The sequence below is a fragment of the Carya illinoinensis genome, chromosome 13 (assembly GCF_018687715.1).
Source record: "Carya illinoinensis cultivar Pawnee chromosome 13, C.illinoinensisPawnee_v1, whole genome shotgun sequence".
Lineage (NCBI taxonomy): Eukaryota > Viridiplantae > Streptophyta > Magnoliopsida > Fagales > Juglandaceae > Carya > Carya illinoinensis.
The window spans coordinates 8,203,646-8,223,469 of NC_056764.1; the positions used below are offsets into that span (position 1 = coordinate 8,203,646).

At 35.9% G+C, this 19,824-nt stretch overlaps 3 protein-coding genes across 3 annotated transcripts; all 3 read right to left on the reverse strand.

Annotated features, from left to right (window-relative positions):
- Nucleotides 1-170: 170 nt before the first annotated feature.
- Nucleotides 171-8,754, reverse strand: LOC122291450 (phosphoinositide phospholipase C 2-like). Its single transcript, XM_043099170.1, has 9 exons — nucleotides 8,241-8,754; nucleotides 7,781-7,977; nucleotides 6,157-6,292; nucleotides 5,880-6,056; nucleotides 5,507-5,709; nucleotides 2,697-2,814; nucleotides 965-1,120; nucleotides 760-846; nucleotides 171-548 (listed from the first exon to the last, which is right to left on the reverse strand). Exons 1-9 carry the CDS (start codon nucleotides 8,727-8,729, stop codon nucleotides 246-248), a joined length of 1,866 nt encoding a protein of 621 aa, XP_042955104.1. The 5' UTR covers nucleotides 8,730-8,754; the 3' UTR covers nucleotides 171-245.
- A 2,874-nt stretch (nucleotides 8,755-11,628) lies between these two features.
- On the reverse strand, nucleotides 11,629-13,011 carry LOC122292567 (probable pyridoxal 5'-phosphate synthase subunit PDX1). Its single transcript, XM_043100979.1, has one exon. The coding sequence runs from the start codon at nucleotides 12,897-12,899 to the stop codon at nucleotides 11,967-11,969; it is 933 nt and encodes a 310-aa protein (XP_042956913.1). The 5' UTR covers nucleotides 12,900-13,011; the 3' UTR covers nucleotides 11,629-11,966.
- Nucleotides 13,012-15,139: 2,128 nt separating this feature from the next.
- Nucleotides 15,140-19,379, reverse strand: LOC122292934 (O-glucosyltransferase rumi homolog). Its single transcript, XM_043101501.1, has 6 exons — nucleotides 19,050-19,379; nucleotides 18,336-18,910; nucleotides 17,610-17,799; nucleotides 17,390-17,454; nucleotides 16,667-16,877; nucleotides 15,140-15,665 (listed from the first exon to the last, which is right to left on the reverse strand). Exons 1-6 carry the CDS (start codon nucleotides 19,149-19,151, stop codon nucleotides 15,318-15,320), a joined length of 1,491 nt encoding a protein of 496 aa, XP_042957435.1. The 5' UTR covers nucleotides 19,152-19,379; the 3' UTR covers nucleotides 15,140-15,317.
- Nucleotides 19,380-19,824: the final 445 nt, after the last annotated feature.

Here is a 19,824-nt window from a genome sequence, read left to right on the forward strand (position 1 = left end):
TTGAACAGAGGAAGCTACTATATATGGGTTCGAAACATCAGAGATTAAATTTAAATAATTTTGCTGGTGGGAGGGATCCTTGCGCTTTGTGATGGATTAGTTTATGTACTGTGTTGCTTGTAATCTAACAGTAATATATATATATGTAGAGAGAGAGAGAGAGAGAGAGATTCAAATCACAAAAACAAATAGTAAATAAGCCCAGCCAACACATAAAATATCCGGCCCAGATCATGGATGTTTTATTAATTTGCAGGTAAAAATTCAAATCGCATAAGAAGCTTTGTAGAGTAGTATTTGTCTCCCTTTTTATTATGCAATGGAATTACTCGAATACCGGTTCTCAACTCTGATACAGGTAAGCATGTTTGGCCTCCGAAGTCATGTTTTCCTGATGTGTCGTACTCAAGGATCTCAATCCTGAGAATGGCTAATTCGGGGACCCTCAATTTGAATTCAAACTCCTCATTCCATACTGGTAGCCATTCATCCTCAATTGCTTTCGTTTGCTCCATAACTTTGTCATCTGGAACACCATCAATTCCAACCTGCAGTGAACAGTTTACTACCTCATCACCACTCGGTATATTAATTCATTTGTTTCATTTTCATCTTCCAAGCATATATGCATCTAGAGTGAAGTCAGTTTGTCATATTGAGCAAGCATGCAGTAACGTCTTGCGAAGGAAACTTAATTCTTATTTCGGCACAAACAACTTTAGAGAGAGATGAGAAGTTTCAATTAAGCATCGATCTTACTCTGACAAAAAAGTCCGGTGGTGAAAATCGATCAAAGTGCGTGTGGCGGAAATCTGAATGCCACCCTTCTCCCAAGTAGACTTTTACCTGTTCGTACCATAAAGATAACATGCATGCAGATTAGCAATGCTAGATATTACACAATGAATGAATGAAGGAAGGAAAACGAATACGGTTTTAAACACTGCCTAAAACCACAGTACACCTTCAAGATTTTCTGAATTGGTGGAATATTATTCGCTGGATCAAAAACCTCATCACTTGGAGTTACTTCCAACAAAAAGTCAGGCTTTTTCACGTAACCGCAGCCGCCATTGGCTCTGAACATTCCTTGCATAATCCAAAGGTACTTCCCATATCCCTATAGTCGAGGAAAAGCAGGGAAAAGATAAGCAGAATAGAGACAATCATTCCAGCATGGAGTTTTAGGGTCTTGGAGTAGCTGTAGATGTTAATTGAAACTTAAATTATATTTTTAGGGGAAAAAAAAGTTGTCATTGTAAAACTTATTATGTGATCATTGTAAAATCTCGAAAATAATCATTATAATCATTATAATCATCTCATTTCATTAAAATTGATCTAAAGTCATCTCATTTCATATAATCATTATAATCTTATTAAATTTTCACATAAAATATAATAAACAATTTAATTTTTTTCAAATCTCAAAATAATAAAAATATTAAAAAATAATATTTTATTCAACATTTAACTTTTATCTTAACTCATTTCATCTCGACTCACTATCCAAATAGCACTTAATTAATCATTACGGCGGTGAGTCCATCCATATATATATAGTATTCTAGATAAGTTTGAGGGAAGTATATACGGATGAGGTCGTACGTACTATAGATCATAATCAGGTGAACAAAAGGAATTAATCTAGCATTTTGGGATTGTTGTGGGTGCATATATAGATTGAGTGAAATAATGACGCGAAAAGATTACAGTCTGAATTTGAATTTACAAAGATTTGAATTTGCAGTCTTAGGCCAATGTGTTTAGTTGTTGAAATCAAATCAACTTATCTCAAACTAATCAATGATATAATCCATTATTTTTTTCAACTTTCTATAAAAATTTAAACTCATTTTAACCTATTCCATGCATTTAAACACATAAAAATGAGATCTACAAAATATTACTATTCATATATCAATTTAAATCATCTGAAATCACCTTAACATTCAAATGCAGCCTTAAACTAATTGTATGTAATATATTTATTCTATAGCTAGGGGACTATAAGCATAATTCCTAGAAACGTTTTTAATTCTCATGAAGAATTCTTTAGAAGTACAGACTTTTTCACTAGATCATCATCAAAAAATTAATGTTGTACCCTGTTTTTTATTGCGCGCAATTTCGATATTTATGATTTTGTTTACGTCATGATCTGTTAAATCTATAAATTGATTATAATTGGCATAAACACCTATTCACAAGTGATATTTAATTAATTAATCGACCATTGAATAGATAATACATATTTACAGTAGACCAAATACTCTTTAAGTGTTTTATTATCATTTCGATCTTCTCGGAAATTCGAATCGCTTTGCAGCTCAAAGGCCGAAATCTTTTAGATTACTATATATATAAATGTACTAGTTCATGATAAGGTTCAAGTTTCCTACACCAATATGGTCTAGAACAGGCGCTAGATGCATGATGCAGATCACTCATGTTGCATGCATGCTCATGATCAGTACGTAATTCAAGACTAGGACACATGAAGACTGCAGTTGATCTTTCAGTCTAGCTAATATTTAATTTTAAATAGTATATAACTGATCAAAAGTTTAAGCTAGTTGGTTGAGGCCGGGACTTGGACCAGTTTAAACAGTACTACTCTTGGGCTTAATTTAACAAAAATTAAGACATAAGACATTTGTATTTCTGTGTTAAGATGGAAGAAGTAGTGCTCTTGCCTGCATATTAAATGCAACCATTTGAGCTCCATGCATCCATCCGAGCATAGGATCGTAATTTGATGAGTCGAAGCGCAAACCTTTAGGGTACACCCTCAGCAAATTCTTTTGGGTAAACCTAGATCAGATCAGCAAAAAATAATTAGATCATCCGATCAATGTTATTGTACTAGAGTTCTGTTAGGGTAATGGATCTTCATATATATTGTCAACTTTATAATGTCATGTCTTCAATTCATTCAATTGAAACAATTAAAAGGTACTTCTTCACTCTACAAATTTTAATCCTAACTTCCTGATTCTCCCATCTAGTACCTCTCTATAGTTTCTTAAATTTCTTGCATGAATTTGATCTATTTTGCCCCATAATTGAGTATTAACATTCTAATATGGAAAACATTAAAGACACAAAGAATCTCACAAAAGATTCCACATATGGCACTTAACTACATCAGTTATTTATTTATTTTTTTCACCCCTCACCAGGGGTGGAACTACTTGGGGGGGGGGGGGGGGGGGGAGCGCTTCGGCCTCTTCCCAAAATTTGATGAAAATTAAAATTTTAAAGATGTTTTTATAAAGTAGACTATATGAAAATTAGTATCTCCCAAAATTATTTTTTTGTAACTTGCACCCAAACCAGATTTTCTGGCTTTGCCTCTACCCCCGCGTCCCAGTCCCCTTCGCCTACGTCCACTCTCTCTCTCTCTCTCTCTCTCTCTCTCCCCAACTCTGATGTATCCCCACTCATATGGACCTCTTCTCTCGCCAGAGAGTCTAAGCATACCCTGAGCTGTTAAGTCCAGGAAGCCTCTCTCTATATGGTGTTATGGGGTTTCTTCCTCTTCGTCTTTTTCGGTGGATATGGACTCCGACCATGCGAAGGTGTTTAGGAAGAACTTGAAGAGGAGCAAGATTTATGATCAGAAAGGCTTCGGTCACAAGGAGGAGACTCTGGAGCTCATGAACCACGAGTACACTAGTGAGTTTTATTTTCTTTGTCGAAATCGATCTCCAAAGACCTTGTTTGCCCATAAAACAATTATCAAAGAATAAGGAAATAGAGATTTTAACATTTTAACTATTCTCCTATTTGGTTACGTGAAAATGGAAAATCTTAAAATGGATTTGGTTTGTGTATACTTTCCAAGGAGGGACGGGATTGAGGGCTCCCATGTTAGGGACTAAAACTGACGGCGATGATGTCAAGGACGACCTCGGGGGTGATTACCAAACGTGGCTATTGGGGATAGGATGTCGACAAAGATTACCTTATCGGTAGACAACGGGGACACGAAGTGGAAAGGAATGATGGGCGGTTGAATTTGTGGGACTGACGAAGTGAGGGAAAATGAGATTATATGAAAAAAAAAAACTTGATAAATCTTAAAAAAAGAAATTAAATAAATAAACTGATGTGACACGATGCTAAATTAGTTTGTAGGATTTCTTTGTGTCTTTAACCGAACTCTTTTAATATATAGTACATGACGGCGATCGTTAAATCCTAGTACATATGAAAAAAGATCTCAAGTACTTTCGACAATGCTTCTAAGTAGGATAGAAATAAGAGATGAATACATGAAGTTAGTAAGATCACTCCTAATGATTTCTTTATCTTATCTTTTAAAATATATCATCAAACTTCACTTTTTTTATTTTACATAATGACTTTTACAATATATCATATATTAACTTATCTAATTTTTTTTCATATCATTTAAATAATATTTTTTTATTCTTTTTAAATATTTCATTTCTACCAATAAATTTACAATATCCATATATTTTTTTATATTTGCAAATTTTTTTATATACAATGTAAAATAATTCAGTCCTATACACGTAAAACAAAAGTATATAAGCCAAATAAAAATTAAAAATAAAATCAAAATATGAAAAATTTGGTTTAAAAATATTTCCAAGATATATGTGTTTTAAATGATGAACAATAAAAAAAATTTATTTACATGGTAAAAATAACAGTTAAAAAAAAAAAAAAAGAGAGAGTAAATGAAATATAAATAATAATAACAAAATTATAGAATGAACGGTACCTATTACATATAGCGGATTACTTAAACTAATTGTATTTTACAATTCCTTTACCTAATTAGATGAAACTCCGTTTTAGAGTAACTTTTTTAAATAATTTTTATTTTTTTATATAATATAAAAACCATTGAGAGTGATCTAGCTTTATATCATTTAATGTTGATTGTGTGAGTATTTTTAATAGCATTGTCCTATTTGGTTATATAGATAAGATGAAATGTTTTGAATAGTAATAAATAAAATATTGTTATAATATAATTTTTTAATATTAATTTTGTATTGGGATTTGAAAAAGTTAAATTATTTATTATATTTTGTATGGAGATTTGAAAAAATTATAATGATAAATTGAGATGAAATAAAATTTTTAATTTTTGTTAAACAAACAACCACTACAAGAAAAATGGTCTTTTGTTAAAAATTTAGTTGTTAATAGTCTTTTTGCTGTTATAAATTAATCGTAAAAGACCATTTTTCTTGTAGTGAACTTATAAATGCTCTTTAGACTCACTTCATCATGTGTTTTATTATTTATCACTTAAAAGAATCTCGATTTGCACACGACTACACATTTGAAATGACCAATAATGAAGAAGTTGATCTATGACGTGGACAAGACTGCATACAAAAATGACAAACAAGCGGACATCATTGTACCTGCTAGCTGCATAACTTAAAGTACTGCATATGAGACTGCACAATGAGAATGGTGAGAGAAGGGGTTGTTGTTGCAGTATTATAACTAGTAGTATTACCTGACGATGTCAGTTCCACGTGTATATACGGCATCTTCAAGCTCTTGCTCACTCAAGCTAAGACGTCTAACTTTATTAGGATCAATGGCCCAGATATCTTTTCCACCTTTCGGCTTTCCTGCATGAATGGCAATTAAATTCTTATATTGAGGAACAGCATTTTCTTCGCCAGTTGGATCATCCCGATCATGCGAAGCAACCTCCTGCATGCAGCCAAGTTTTCAATATAATTAACTGATCGATCTTCGTGCACTAAGCATATATGGTACGTACTTGTACGTACGTAGAACATGTATGCAATTTACGTACGAACTCTTTCATTTTCACCTAAATTTATAATGATCAGTGAATGATGGATCCAAGCTGTACGTACCTCATGTTCCCCGTTTACGTTCCAAGTCTCATCCTTGGCTGAAGAAGAAGCTTCATGGAGTTCTTTTGGTGGTTTGGTTGAAATCAAGATTTTTTTCTTCAATGATTCTGGTGAAGGGAATTCCTTTAAATGCGATTCAGAACGATATAGCAATTCTCCAAATGTTTTAGTGACCATCTAATAGATCAAAATTCCCAGTGCAGTCATGAATTAATTTGGCATATAAAAATTAATTGTACTTTGACATGATCAATGAAAAGTTGCTCGATTTACTAACCTGGGCAACTATAGATTGAAGATCTGGGGTTAGGTGGTCTTCAAAAGTAATCACAACAGGATAGTCAGAAACAGAAAAGGCATTGTCCTTAATAGCTTTCAAACATTTGATGAGTTCCACTGGACGAGTCAGAGTCCTACGTACAGCTCCAAAGAAAATATTTAAGATTAATTATGTCAGCAATAGAAGGCCGGGAAGGCACACTTTTACCTGTTTACACAACACTTTGTACGTAATCTAATTATTCTAAACTGTGATACCTTGTGTGCGCGCGCGCGCGTGAGAGAGAGAGAGAGAGAGAGAGAGAGAGAGAGAGAGAGAGAGAGAGAGCCCCTATTGAATGATAAGTAAGATAAGACCATTAGCTTGGTGGTGTTAGCCCATACTCTTAACATGACTCGTACACGTAGCATTGCCATGGCATTACAGTACTCAACATTCATATGTTGACCATGCCACCACGTTGGCCCCTTTGTTGGTGTACGAGCTTGTATAGTGCACCATATTCTCTATTTCTAAATGCAAATGCATCATATTTTCTTGATGGCGAGAAAATGCATGTCCGATCGAGTGCACATTAGTCTTAATTTGAAACTTAGGCACAGGGATGGATTTCATGATATAGATGTCATGCTTCCTAAAATTTGGGTTTCCAATAATCGCAAGATATGATTAATTAATATGCGATCCTTTGAAGAAAATGTTACAAAAGGTAGCATAGTACTTTAATTGAGCTAAAATTTATTTAATATATATAGGAATATCTAAATTTTATTGAATTAAAGTTACTCTATGAAACAAAGTGAGAATATATACTCTATGTATACATAGAACCTTTAAAATAGTGTCAACGTTAGCACTTCATGAATCTCCAAAATTTTGGTTGGATAACTTGATTTCATCTCCCCTTATTCTCCTCTATTTCTATGTTATATATATAATAATAAAAAATCTTGCAAAGTGAAGAGAAGGATTAAGAGCACTTCACAATATGTCAAAACAGCCTTACTCTTTAACTCTAAAAAACTCAACAATATTAAATTATCACTTGTCCCAAACGTTTAAACTGATTAGAAGAGTAAGATTTTATTATTTATATTATATTCTTAACACTTCGATCTCCTCATGTGGGCCAAATTCTTCATTAATGAGTGAGCCAAAAAGTAAAATTTTTGTAGGGAAAAAGATTTCTAACTTTTGAAATTATATAATATGGAGATATAGGCTTATAGCTTGTATTTTCATCCTATCAATTAACCCTCGCATGTGAGATCATAATCAAAAGATAAATAATTCTATTATTAATATGAAAATTCTATTCTCCAAAGAAAATCATGTTTAATTATATAATATATAATTAATTGATCTGAAAGATAAGTTTTAAAATTTAAACATTATAAATCAAATTTTACTATTTAAGTAATGCAGATGCAGATATGTTCTTAGAATTACTCAATTAATAATATTGTCTGCAAATTTATGGTTTGGATATTCTAGAGTTCTTAATTGAATTATTAAATCTAGAGCCGATCAAAAGGGATAGATGTATAAAATGAACCTCAGGATAAAATGAAGAGAACCTATTCCAAAAGTTATAGGCACAAATGTAAACGAAACTTCATACCCTCCATGGCGAACTTCAACACCGTCTTCCCGGTCGTTTGGCCACAGATCCAATTCAATTACTTTGACACCTTTTTTCAGTGCGGCTATGATAGGGACCTCACTGCAATCACTGCTGAGTTGATTACCAGTTAGGTAGGAATTATGGCTTGTGAATATGAAATAATGAGCAAGTGGTGCCTGCATGTCCTGGTGCACCTGCGCCCATATATTCAAACAGAAAATCTAATTTGATGAGTTACTTGAAACATCAATTTTGTTCTAGATCTATATCATAAGCTAAGTTACCCTTATAAATTGTTTAGATCAGAATTAGTGCTATAATCATAAAAATTGAGATTTCGCAAAAAAGAAATTTATAAACTAATATAATTTCATATGATACGTTAGATTTATTTACAATAAAAATAACTTTATAATCTTATGAAAAATCTAAAAGATATTATAAGATCATTAATTACCACACGACGGATAGCGGAATTTCTATCACTCAGAAGATATCGGTAGAAAGCTTCAAAACTGAGGCCCTTCCGAGGGAACACGTTGAGATGTTTGAGGCTGTTGAAAATGGCCTGGGCACTGTCCTTGCTGGCATTACTTTCTTCTTGAACCTCAATGAGGAACCTTTGCAAGTGTTCAACGGTCATGGTACCATTCTCCGAATACCGCTCGAATAGTTTCTTGATATCTTCCGGTGGTTCATATATCCGGTGCTTGAATATTCTCTTGAAACAGAAGCAGACCTTGAAATGCTGCTTAGGCAGTTTTTTACTTACGACCGGGAGGTTTGTAACGTCACATTCGTTCTCATTCTCTGAAATCATGTCCATTTGGAGGGTCAGAGAGAGTGAGAGAGGGAGAGAGATCAGGGGGATTGAAGCGGCCTGTCGTTGATATGGCTTATTGTTTCTTTTTGCTACATGGAAGGAAAACTGGCCGGGGTACTTCATTAATTGGTTCTACATTCCTAAGAATGGCGTCTGAGCAAAGCGAGAATCTTTGCTCATGCATTGCATGCTGTATAAGGAAGGCAAACGGTCCACGTTCCCTACTTTTTAATATATGCAAGAAAGCATACTGCTAGTATAACAATATTCTCATCTCTAGAGATTGTGCACATTCTCTACCTATATCTCTCGGTTTCAACTAAAGCGATGGACGTGATACTTGGATGAAAGAGATGTGACATATATGATACGTTTGAGAATAGTCTAATGTCTTTTGTATGTGGGTCCTAATAAGAGATTGCTTGTCTTTGGTTTGAACTGTAAAGGAAGAAGGGAACAAGTTGGGGAATGGTGGGGCAGAGGCAATGATAAACACCCAACTCTTAAAAGAGATTCTATGACCAAGATGCTATGATCATATTGTTTTTTAACAAGACCTTTAGGCATGCACCCAAGTTTCATGAACCAAGGCTTCAATAAGTGAAGAATAAAAGTTATCAAACTCCAGCCATTATTCCATGGTCATAGTTTTCAGGAGATCACAACGGAAAAGTTACAATGCTCTCTTCTTGGTAGATTTTTTTCCCAATTAGTGGTAATATTTATTTTTGTTCAATAAAAATAATGGGGATAGCATATTAATAACCTGGACTGTATTTATTTTTTATTTTTTGGAGAAACACATTCATCTCACACCAACCCATACTTGAGAGCCTTCTTCATACTTCCCAGAAAATAAAAAATTGTGAGCCTTTTTCATGTTGCAAAACCAAATATCATGGAGGCCGAAGACATATAAAGCCCTAAAGAATCATTTCTTGGCGGGCCTTTTTCTTCATCTTTGATTACCGAAAGAAGCTTTTTTTGCATCTTGTTCGATTCAGGGAGACCGAAAGGACCAGTCGATTCAGCGTCACACTGTCTGTATTCAGGCGTCACTTTGCCACCGACTCAAAGTTGGAAGAGCATCGCTGCATTTTTGTTCTGGGGAGCGATAGAGTTACTATTCTATTATTATTTAGTTATTTTATTATTTTTTAACATCTTTAATTATTAAGAAAAAATTAAAAAAATATATAATTTTATTAATATTCACTTTCTTAATTATTAAGTAAAATAAAAAATTAAAAAAATAAATATAAAAATAATAGTAAATGGGTAGTAATAGTGTAGTAATTTTAAGTTAGATTTGAGTGTTGAAAAGTGTTGAAGAATGTTGTGAATAGTAATAAAAAAATAAATAAAAAATAATAATTGAATATTAAATAGTAATAAAAGTAATAAATACTAATAAAAAATATATAAAAAATAATAATAAAATAATAAATAGTAATAAAGTATATGGAGAAATTCCTAACACCCAAAATGAACAAGGGAGTAAGGGTCCGGTTCTGAGATCCCAAAGGCACGGCTCAGTAAAACAAAAGGTCTGCAATCCGGAGTAAACATTGCCGGTTCGGATTTGGGCTTATTGAAATGCAGTTCCCAATCGTATTTTGAGGTGGCGCTGAACACGAATAACAAGTTTGGCAAGGCTATTTGCCCATTTGCACGTTATGTTGTTTACTAAATAAGCCTGAACAGCTCCGAAACAAACGTATATATCGCCACGAGATCAATGCTAAGTCGCCTTGAGCAGTCCACAATCCGGATGGGAGGCATGCGGTACAAACCCCACAGGCTAAGTTACATGATTGGAAAAGCTTATGTGAAATTTTGAACATTGGGTCAAGAACGTCAAACATAGAGCAGCCAGCCAAAACAAAGTTAGGAGGGCAAATTACAGGCAATGACTATTAAAAGTGGCAAAGACGAGAACAGAGATTAGTGACTCCATTAAAAAAAAATGAAAAACAGAAAAGGAAAAGAAAACATATGTTTAAAAAAAGGAAACAGCAGATGGCCTTTTTTTGAAGGTTCACATCTTCCACTAGTCAAGAAAAGGAACCACAAGAGAACCCATAATAGGTCTTAAATGCATATTAAATTAAGAAAAAGTATGGGGAAAGTGAAATGACCAAAAACTCTCCACAACACTCTCCCGCATCCCCCCCACGCCGCCCATCCTTTGCGGGATCTGAAAAGAGTGGTCATGGGGAGGCTACGGTGGAGCTGTAGGTGCTGTCGACTGTCGAGGTGGCAGTACAGTTGTCCGGTGGTGTAGATCTAGCCATGAGGGAGAGAAGACCCGTGAGGGAGAGGGCATGTGAGGGAGAGGAAGGTCGGCGTGGGCTAGGGAAGGAGGGCATGGCAGAGGGGTGGAGGTCCGGCATGCTCATGGGCAGTGACGCGCTATTGTAGGTGGCGGATCTGAGCTGCGACGTGGGAAAACTGTGCAGAGAGAGGGCGTGCGTGCGAGGAAAGAGGGAGGAGCTACGGGCCTCGGGTTTGGGGAGGAGGAAGGGCTCAATGGTAGTGTTCAGTGGCTGCGGTGGGAGGCCCAGTCGAAGGCGGCGACGGATCTGGGCCGCGATGAGGACACGCATGAGAAGAGAGAAAGGAGAGGGAGAGGAGATATGCAAGGACTGATTTAAAAAAAAAAATATATATATATATATATATATAATAAAATAAAATAAAATAAAACAAAAACAAAAAAACAAAAAAACCACCAAGGGTGTGCAATATGTCTCCATAGAATAACTCTTAAATTAAAAATAGGTCATTGTGGTCAAAAGGTAACAAAAAAAGCAAGATCTAAGCCTACCCCAAGAATCCCCATATGTGACGATTGACATGATGGTTAGTGTATCACTTGTGAGTGTCACAATTTCTCCCCAAACTGAGAGTATTCAAAACCAATTAGTGCAAGGCATCATTGCCTACGTGAAAATGTATGGCAATTTGACACAGCTATTTTCCTCAAAACACAATATGTTAAGAAATCAAATTCAAAGAGGCATTTGACAAAGTACTGTTATTTCATACCCAACAAAATGAAAGGAACAATTCCCACCTGTTATTTCCAACCAAAACACATTCATTCTCACAGGCGGAAAGCAATTAGTACATCCGGTAAGCTATCAAAGGTGATGTGACAATAATTTCCAGGATTTCATGATAAATCTACTACTTGTTTAAAAGGAAGACAATTTCAAATCTATGATCCCCTAATCGTGAACTTCCAAGCCAAAATCTATAGCTAATTCAAAGCAAAACTAATAAAATATGGCATTAATATTGTAAATCTTTCCAGAGAAGACTATACTCCTCGTCCTTAATTTCCCACCATTTTCCTTTCTACTCGGACCGGTTTGCGTACCTCTCAACCTTATCATCATTGAGATTAATCCCTACCATGGCCTCGCCCAACCCGCAGCTCACCTCCGCAAGCACATCTGGGTCACTGTAATGGGTCACGGCCTGCACAATGGCCCGCGCTCGCCTCACCGGGTCCCCGCTCTTGAACACTCCGGAGCCCACGAACACACCATCGCAGCCCAGCTGCATCATCAGCGCAGCGTCGGCCGGGGTCGCGACCCCGCCCGCAGCGAATTGCACGACGGGCAGCCTCCCGAGCTGCTTGGTCTGCATCACGAGGTCGTACGGCGCGGCGATCTTCTTGGCGAAGGTGAAGACCTCGTCGTCGTCCATGTTCCTCAGTACTCTGATGTCTCCCATGACCGAACGCACGTGCCTAACGGCCTCGATCACGTTGCCGGTTCCGGCCTCACCCTTGGTGCGGATCATCGCCGCGCCTTCGCGGATCCTCCGAAGGGCCTCGCCGAGGTTCCGGCAGCCGCAGACAAAGGGGATACGGAAGTTGTGCTTGTTGATATGATTGTCCTCGTCGGCCGGTGTGAGCACCTCGGATTCGTCCACGTAGTCGATCCCGATGGCCTCCAGGATCTGAGCCTCCACGAAGTGCCCGATGCGGGCTTTCGCCATAACAGGGATGGTCACAGCCTGCTTGATCTCCTTGATCAGCTGTGGGTCACTCATGCGGGCCACTCCACCCTGGGCCCTGATATCCGCCGGCACACGTTCCAGAGCCATAACGGCGCACGCACCTGCCTCCTCAGCGACCCGAGCCTGCTCGGCGTTCACCACGTCCATAATGACCCCGCCGCGGAGCATCTGGGCGAGACCCACCTTGACAGAGAACGGAGATTTCTTGGCGGTCTCGTATATCGCTCCATTACCGTAAACGGTGACCACTCCGGTGTCAGCCATTTCGAAAGATAGAAATTTGTGGCAGTGTGTGGTAGACGAGAGATTGAGAGAATGAGGCGGTGGCGAGAGAGATTATGGTGGATGGTATTTGTTTGGCATATGAGTTGGCTTGGGGATTTATTTATTTTATTGTCACATAATCATTTTTCTGCCTGTCGAGGAATAAACTTTTGGCAATACTCGAAAATTTGAAAAGAAAAAAAAAATATATATATATATATATACTAGGTGGGAGTAACGTGCAAAGCACGTTTGTCTAATTTTATGAAATGATTATTTGTAAAAAATAATATATATTTTATAAAAATTATTGATGTCACTTAATAATTTAAGGCATATTGGAGAAAATAAAAAAATTAGTTCAAAATATCATATAATCCAATACATGTTTATAACATCTATAATTTTAGTAAAGATGTATGCGAAAAATTTAATAAAAGTCTAACATAAACGGTAGTTCAAAATATGTGTCGTTTGATGTTTATATTATAATTCATCAATTTATGTCATCCTGTAGACAATCAATAGAGACAACATTGAAATTCTTATTTTGCTGTTGGTTGAGTCGATCAGGGACAACACAAAGTTAAAACATAATCTTTTTATAAAATTTGTGGTATAATATTTTCTATATATAGCATATATATAAATCATAAAATATATTTTGAAATTGTTGGCAGAATTTACTCTTTCTTGATTAGCTCAAGAATCACGGTCTTTGTCACGTGCCTATCATAGCAAGCCTATGTATGGAATATGACTTAGCGGAAGCTACGCCCTACTACCATGGGGAAAAAAAACACTTGATTAAACACACTTGTATTATATATTATATGAGATTTTTAAATTTAGAATACTCAATAATCTGAGTTAATGAAACGTATAATATATGTATATTATACTTAGGGATTCACGTCTTATGCACCTAATACATGTGTATATGTTAAGGAGAAAGAGAAAAATATAATAACTAATCTTTAATTACTTATTATTATATAAACTTTTAAGTATTATAATTATTAATGAGATTAATAAATCATATAACAACATTGAATGCTATCTCTCTCAACATTTATGTCTTCATTTTATGTGTCAAACCGTTAAAACAAACGGTGTTAACTTTAACGGAAAAACAAGAAAAACCGTTAAAACAAGATTTTCCGTTTCATACACACTTTTTATATATAGAAGATATTTATAGTTGTAAGTATAACTATACATTAATATATATATTAATTTAATGTGATTGATGTAAATTTTATTAAAAATAATTTAAATTTAAATATAAATAAATCAATATTGATACACAGATTAATACGCGACTTTACTTGTACGTAACAAAATTAAAAAAAAAATAAACTTATTTGGGCAACATTGCACAGGAGATGTTTTGCATCATCTCGTAATATATATTTTATATATTTTAAAATTATTTTTTATTATTTTATTATATTTTTATTAAACTAATAAAATTATTCTACTTATTATTCATTCACCACATACTTATAAAAGAAAAAATAAAAAATAAAATAAAATAAATATTGTGTATAGTATACAGAGATAATAAGTAGATTTATTCTTCACATTTTATGAAAGCAAGTTCACTTTATTAATAGAAAAAATGGAAAAATTAATTAGGAAAATATTTCTCCCACATAATGTGATCACCGGTGGTTATTTATTGAGTTTTTTTAATGTTTTTATTTAATAGTTAAGTAAATCTTTTTTAAAGAATTTGTGATTTTTATTATTTTTTAAATATTTAATGAGTCTAAAAAAATATTTGAAAAATAAAAAGACAAGATATTTTGACATATTCGGTGACTATCTTGGGGGCATCCTATTAGCACCACCACAATTAATTATTAGAAAAAGAGGAGGGGGAATGTACGGAGGGGATGATGGAAGAAGAGAGAAAAGCCAATGGTTTAGGATTTCCATCGGCTTCCACAGAGTTGATTGCCAATCTGCAACATTAGCCATTACAGGTACAAACAGAGCCCGTTGGCCCTTTGCTCATCTTTCAACCCTGTTAGGCTGCCTGCCACTCATTTCCCTGTTCTATTTGCCTATTTTTTTAAAAATAAATATAAAAATAAAAAAATAAAAAATAAAAAGGAAGATATTGGGTGTGGCGTTTCCCTTTGTTTATCTGAAAATCAATTATTTATGTGTTTTTTAACTTAATTTTACCTCCACGAAAATGAATAATAATTCGTGATAACAACGCGGAAGTGATCTGCTTGAGCAAAGTGATACCCTTTTTTTTATAGGTTATGAGGGGTGCAACACTTTTTATTACGAGCTTGAGAAAAGTGATACTAAATGTATAAAAAAGTCCTAGTAAAAGGCAGCCTACAAGAGACTATTAAAACTACAAAATTTGATCTTTGCTTTGTAGCCACAATGCCAGGCAACCTAGTTCGAACGTCTCTCTGTTTTCACCTTTTCCATATCTTCCACATCCTCCACGATTTTCTTTTTCTGTTGAATCCAACTCTTAATGAGATTGCTATTGGAAGGCTGGAGGGTGCATGGTGGTGCTTGTGAAGGGAAGGTAGTTGATTGTTCCAGAAATTGCCTCTGCTTGATATCGGCAATGCAAAGCAGGGACTCTGGACACAGTTCTTGCGCAGAATATGGTGGGACTGGCTTGAAGTCCTGCAGCTTCGAGTACTCTCTGATGAGGTGAAACATGTAATCATAGACCCTATCCATACTCAAGGATTCCATTAACTTCTGCCCTTCTTTTCCTATTTCCTTAGCCTGATCAGCCGTGTTTACCATACCGCAAACAAAAACAAAGCATTAGAAACTATGTTGTTAACACCGATGCTTAATTTATAAGCAGAAATACTGTGGATAGAACAAAAGTAGGAAGGCCAACTTAGACATAAAACTGATGAAAAATAACAAGTAATTGGAGTTCAGATAGCACTTAGGCTGCTATAGGATTTATCAATTCTCCACCCAATAAATATTTAACAAGAGTCTCTCTTCTTTTTTTTATTCTACTTTTAATTCAGACACAGCTAAAACCAAAAGGCATTAGTCTTGTTATGGTGAACAGAAATCTTTATATGGCATAAAGAGGAGCTACAAAGCGTTCAACACTTCAAATGTCATGGATCAAAGTTCACATTGTGTTCTCCATGCTATTTTTACAATGATTATGGGAATATGGGAGTCTGCACGGGCTGACATGACATGCCATGTCAGCAATTGTCAGATATATACTAATGTAGCAGTGCCACATCAGCCCATGCACGACGCTTTTACAAACTTATTTAATTATATCTTTTTTCTTAGCACGGCCACGGATACAGCCAACAGTGTTGTTCTTATACAGAAGGCTGTGTTGCCCGTGGTCATTGTCCTGCAGTCATAATTTATTTCATCATTACTCATAACACATCAATGTTGTCATCTTCATAGATGTTGGTTAAGCACGGTGCACTATGAAGCTTTAGATGACAACATCCTTAAGCGACAACGTCCTTAAGCTACAACAAGTACCACTAACCACTACTGCTACTACTATCATCCATTTTACTTTGTTTTTTTACTCTTTTTTTTTTTTTTTTTAAATTTTATTATGGTTAAAATTAATTTTTACAGAAACATTACTACCATCCATACCTACTTCTATTGCTATTTTTCTACTATTGATGTTAATCCTGATATAATCTACTATGAAGCATAAGGTGGAAATCTAAAATCAGAAACGTAAACACCCTCTCATACCACTCAGATAAGTGAAAACATACCTCAAACGGGTGTTTAGTACCCCAATCAACAGCATACTTTATAGAGGGGCATAAATTGTTAGGTGAGACAGGCCAATAGTTTTTCTTTGGAATGAGACCACGACTGAAGAAATCTTCATAATCTGGGGATATTATTAATGCTAGAGAACCACATGATAGAATATACTTCAAGCTCACGGACCAAGCATAGCCTTCGGCATAAATTTTGTACCTGCAGAAGAAGGGAGGGAAAGGGGGGGACATAAATAATCAGCTGCAAGAGGATGCACATATATACTATCAGAGGAAAATTAAACAACAAAGCAGATTTTCCTAAGGGAGCCCCCAAAGGACACCCTTAGCTTAAATGCAGAATTTATTTTACATGGATCTTAGGATGATGATGGTCAAGGTCCGAGCTTCATTGTGGCATACCATGATAAAAAGAATACATGAAACATAAGACTGGTTAGTTTTCTTTGCAAGTTTCTAGGGGTTTTTAAAATGTGCAATGCTCAGTGGCTGATTAGGGTGTCAATCTAGATTGTATACGCAATGTTCATATACATAAACCAAAGCCATCCTTCATAAACATCAGGCAGTTCATTAAAGTACAAGGGTATCCATAAGAAGAGATGAGGAAAACCCCATGTTATCCAACCACCTGGATCAGCCAATGCAGTTTCTAAGACAGTCCATTAAAGCACAAGTGTATCCATATGTAACTTTAAAAAGAGTACTTACTGGTAATTGCACTGATTTGAAAGTTTAGATTGCTCGTAGCCAATTCTTGCTTCTTCTGCCCAATCCTGTAATGCATGGTAACATGACAACATCAAAAAATAAACTTTTAGGTACTTTGTCCATCGCTTCCACATGTTTGCTTATTATTTATTTATCGTCTAAGTATCAATTCCATAAGTTTTATTCCAAGTAGAGGTCCACACATTAATTCCAACTTCACCTGACGCATGATTTGTGCGCCCCACATCCTGGAGTGATTGCATTTCAGTAACTCTAAACGAACAGGGGACTGAACATCCGGATTTCCTTTCCAATATGCTTGGGGCCACTTCTTTGACCAACTAATACGTTGAGAACCCCGTTTAATGTCCCGGAACTCTTCATCCCAGGGCCTTAAATTTGTCTCCGGCCTGTACAACAACCATTTTCATACAATAAATCCGACCATGCCTACATATGAAGGTAATGCCATTTCCAAATGCACGAGACAATGACTGTAAAAAGGTTCTCAGGCTTGCGCTTATCAAGAAAATAAAACCAGTAGCGTTTCAAACAATTAGAGTTGTACGATCATATATTCAATTAAGAAGCAACATGAAAAAATCACATTTTAATTAAGAAATAACAACTGGTTTAAACAAAAGAAACAAAACAAAACAAAAAAGGTTTTTTCGCAACTAATCCCAACTAATCTCAGGTGTCCGGAAAGAGCCTCCGACTAATTCCGGGCTACAGAAGCTTTCGGCAAGAGTTTCCCACGAGTTCGTATGTTAAGAAATAAAATAAATAATAAAATTTACGTCTTCCCCTCAGCTTCAGATTTTGGACAAATGGTGATTTTGTAGTCCAATATTTGAAAACCCCAGAAATAAATAACAACAGAAATAACGAATGATTTAAACAAAAGAAACGAAAAAGGGGTTTTTTTTTCCTCTCCAATACTTACCAACCCCAGAAAGACCAATCAGGAAACGGGATGTCGTAGTGATCCTCAGTGGTGCAATAACGAAACAGCGGCAATGGCATAGACTTGTGCTCTGTCACGTTGATACGAGGCCTATCCATACAATCAAACATCATATCCACATCAGGCACCTTCCCAGGATACCTCTTGAGAAGCAGCAACAACCCCCATATCGTAAACATCATTCGGCTCTGCACGCACGTATAATACAAATCCACGTACAGCTTCCCAGCAACGATCACGACTCGGAAAGCCGCGAATTTCTGGGCTTCCGCCAAATGGGATAGCGAAATCCCGGTCCGAGCCCATGGTTCGAGGTCGTGGTGTATCCACCGGAAGAAATCCAGGCATTTCTCGGTCGGTTTAGAGGGATGAGCTTGGGGCTGTTCGGGGATGGTGCTGGTGCCCGAGTGACAAGCAAGGTAAGAGCAATGTATGATTTTGTAAGCACGGGCTTGCCGAGTTTGTTCGAAGGTCTTGGCTGGAAACAGGTGCCACGGCGTCGGGTCTAAGTTGTGACCTGCGACGGTCTTGGTTTGGGAAGCAAAGTCGTCAACCTGTTCGATAAAATTCCACAAAAGAGAATCAGAATCCAACAAAAATGCATACAAGAAAAGGAAGATCTGGAACAGGAAAAAAAACAGAGGACGTGAATGATGAAATGCCGCAGCAGAAAATGGAAAAAGAGAGAGATACCTTATAAAGGAGAAGGGCGGTGATGGAGAACGCAGCCAACGCAGAGACGCCAGGGAGGAGATAGGAGGGCGCACGAGCTGTGTTCTTGGGGGACAATCCCATGGCTGTGGCTGCGTTGCCATTTGAAATTTGAGCTCCTCTCTTTCTACTTTCTGTGTAGGCCGTTGGGACCCAACAACAAAATCAGTCACGTGGAAGTTTCAAATCCAACTTCCAAGGGACCCGTTCCAATTCCGCAAGCAGAGGAGGCTGTTGCCTCTCCTAGGCTCCTAGCTGCGAAATAACTCTTGCCTACCTCCCCTACCCTAGAAATTGGATGCTAGAAATTAGAAGTACTACAGCTGTGAAAGTGGTGGCAAAACGTGGTGTTGGTCTGGTGCATGAAATGGATTAATTCGAACACGACTAGTTACGTTTAATGAGTTAGAATTTTAAATCCTAATATACTTTATTAAAATAATGAGATGATAGGTTCCTATCCGTTTAATCTGTTATAAATTAATTAAAAATATATCGGCATAATATGATTCGTTTCATCTCATTTATATAAATATAAATAGATTGAATTAATCTAAATAATTTATTTAACCTAATTAATATAATTTCATATAAAATTTTAAATCAAAAATATAAAATTAACTTTACAAGTATAAAATTACAATCTAAATAATAAAAACATCAAAATCAGAATCTAGAGAAAGTATAGGAGATGATCGTAACTCGTAAGAATTGACTCAACTTAAAATTGAGTTAAGAAATACAAAATAGGGTTAGG

Coding starts and splice junctions, on each gene's coding strand:
- LOC122291450 (XM_043099170.1), bottom strand. CDS start 8,729: ATGAAGTACCCCGGCCAGTTTTCCTTCCATGTAGCAAAAAGAAACAAT. Junction 6,293..7,780: donor GTTGAAGTTCGCCATGGAGG/GTATGAAGTTTC, acceptor AGCTGTACGTAG/GACTCTGACTCGTCCAGTGG. Junction 1,121..2,696: donor TGGTTGCATTTAATATGCAG/GCAAGAGCACTA, acceptor CCTCGACTATAG/GGATATGGGAAGTACCTTTG.
- LOC122292567 (XM_043100979.1), bottom strand. CDS start 12,899: ATGGCTGACACCGGAGTGGTCACCGTTTACGGTAATGGAGCGATATAC.
- LOC122292934 (XM_043101501.1), bottom strand. CDS start 19,151: ATGGGATTGTCCCCCAAGAACACAGCTCGTGCGCCCTCCTATCTCCTC. Junction 18,911..19,049: donor CCGCCCTTCTCCTTTATAAG/GTATCTCTCTCT, acceptor TTTATCGAACAG/GTTGACGACTTTGCTTCCCA. Junction 17,455..17,609: donor GCGCACAAATCATGCGTCAG/GTGAAGTTGGAA, acceptor CATGCATTACAG/GATTGGGCAGAAGAAGCAAG.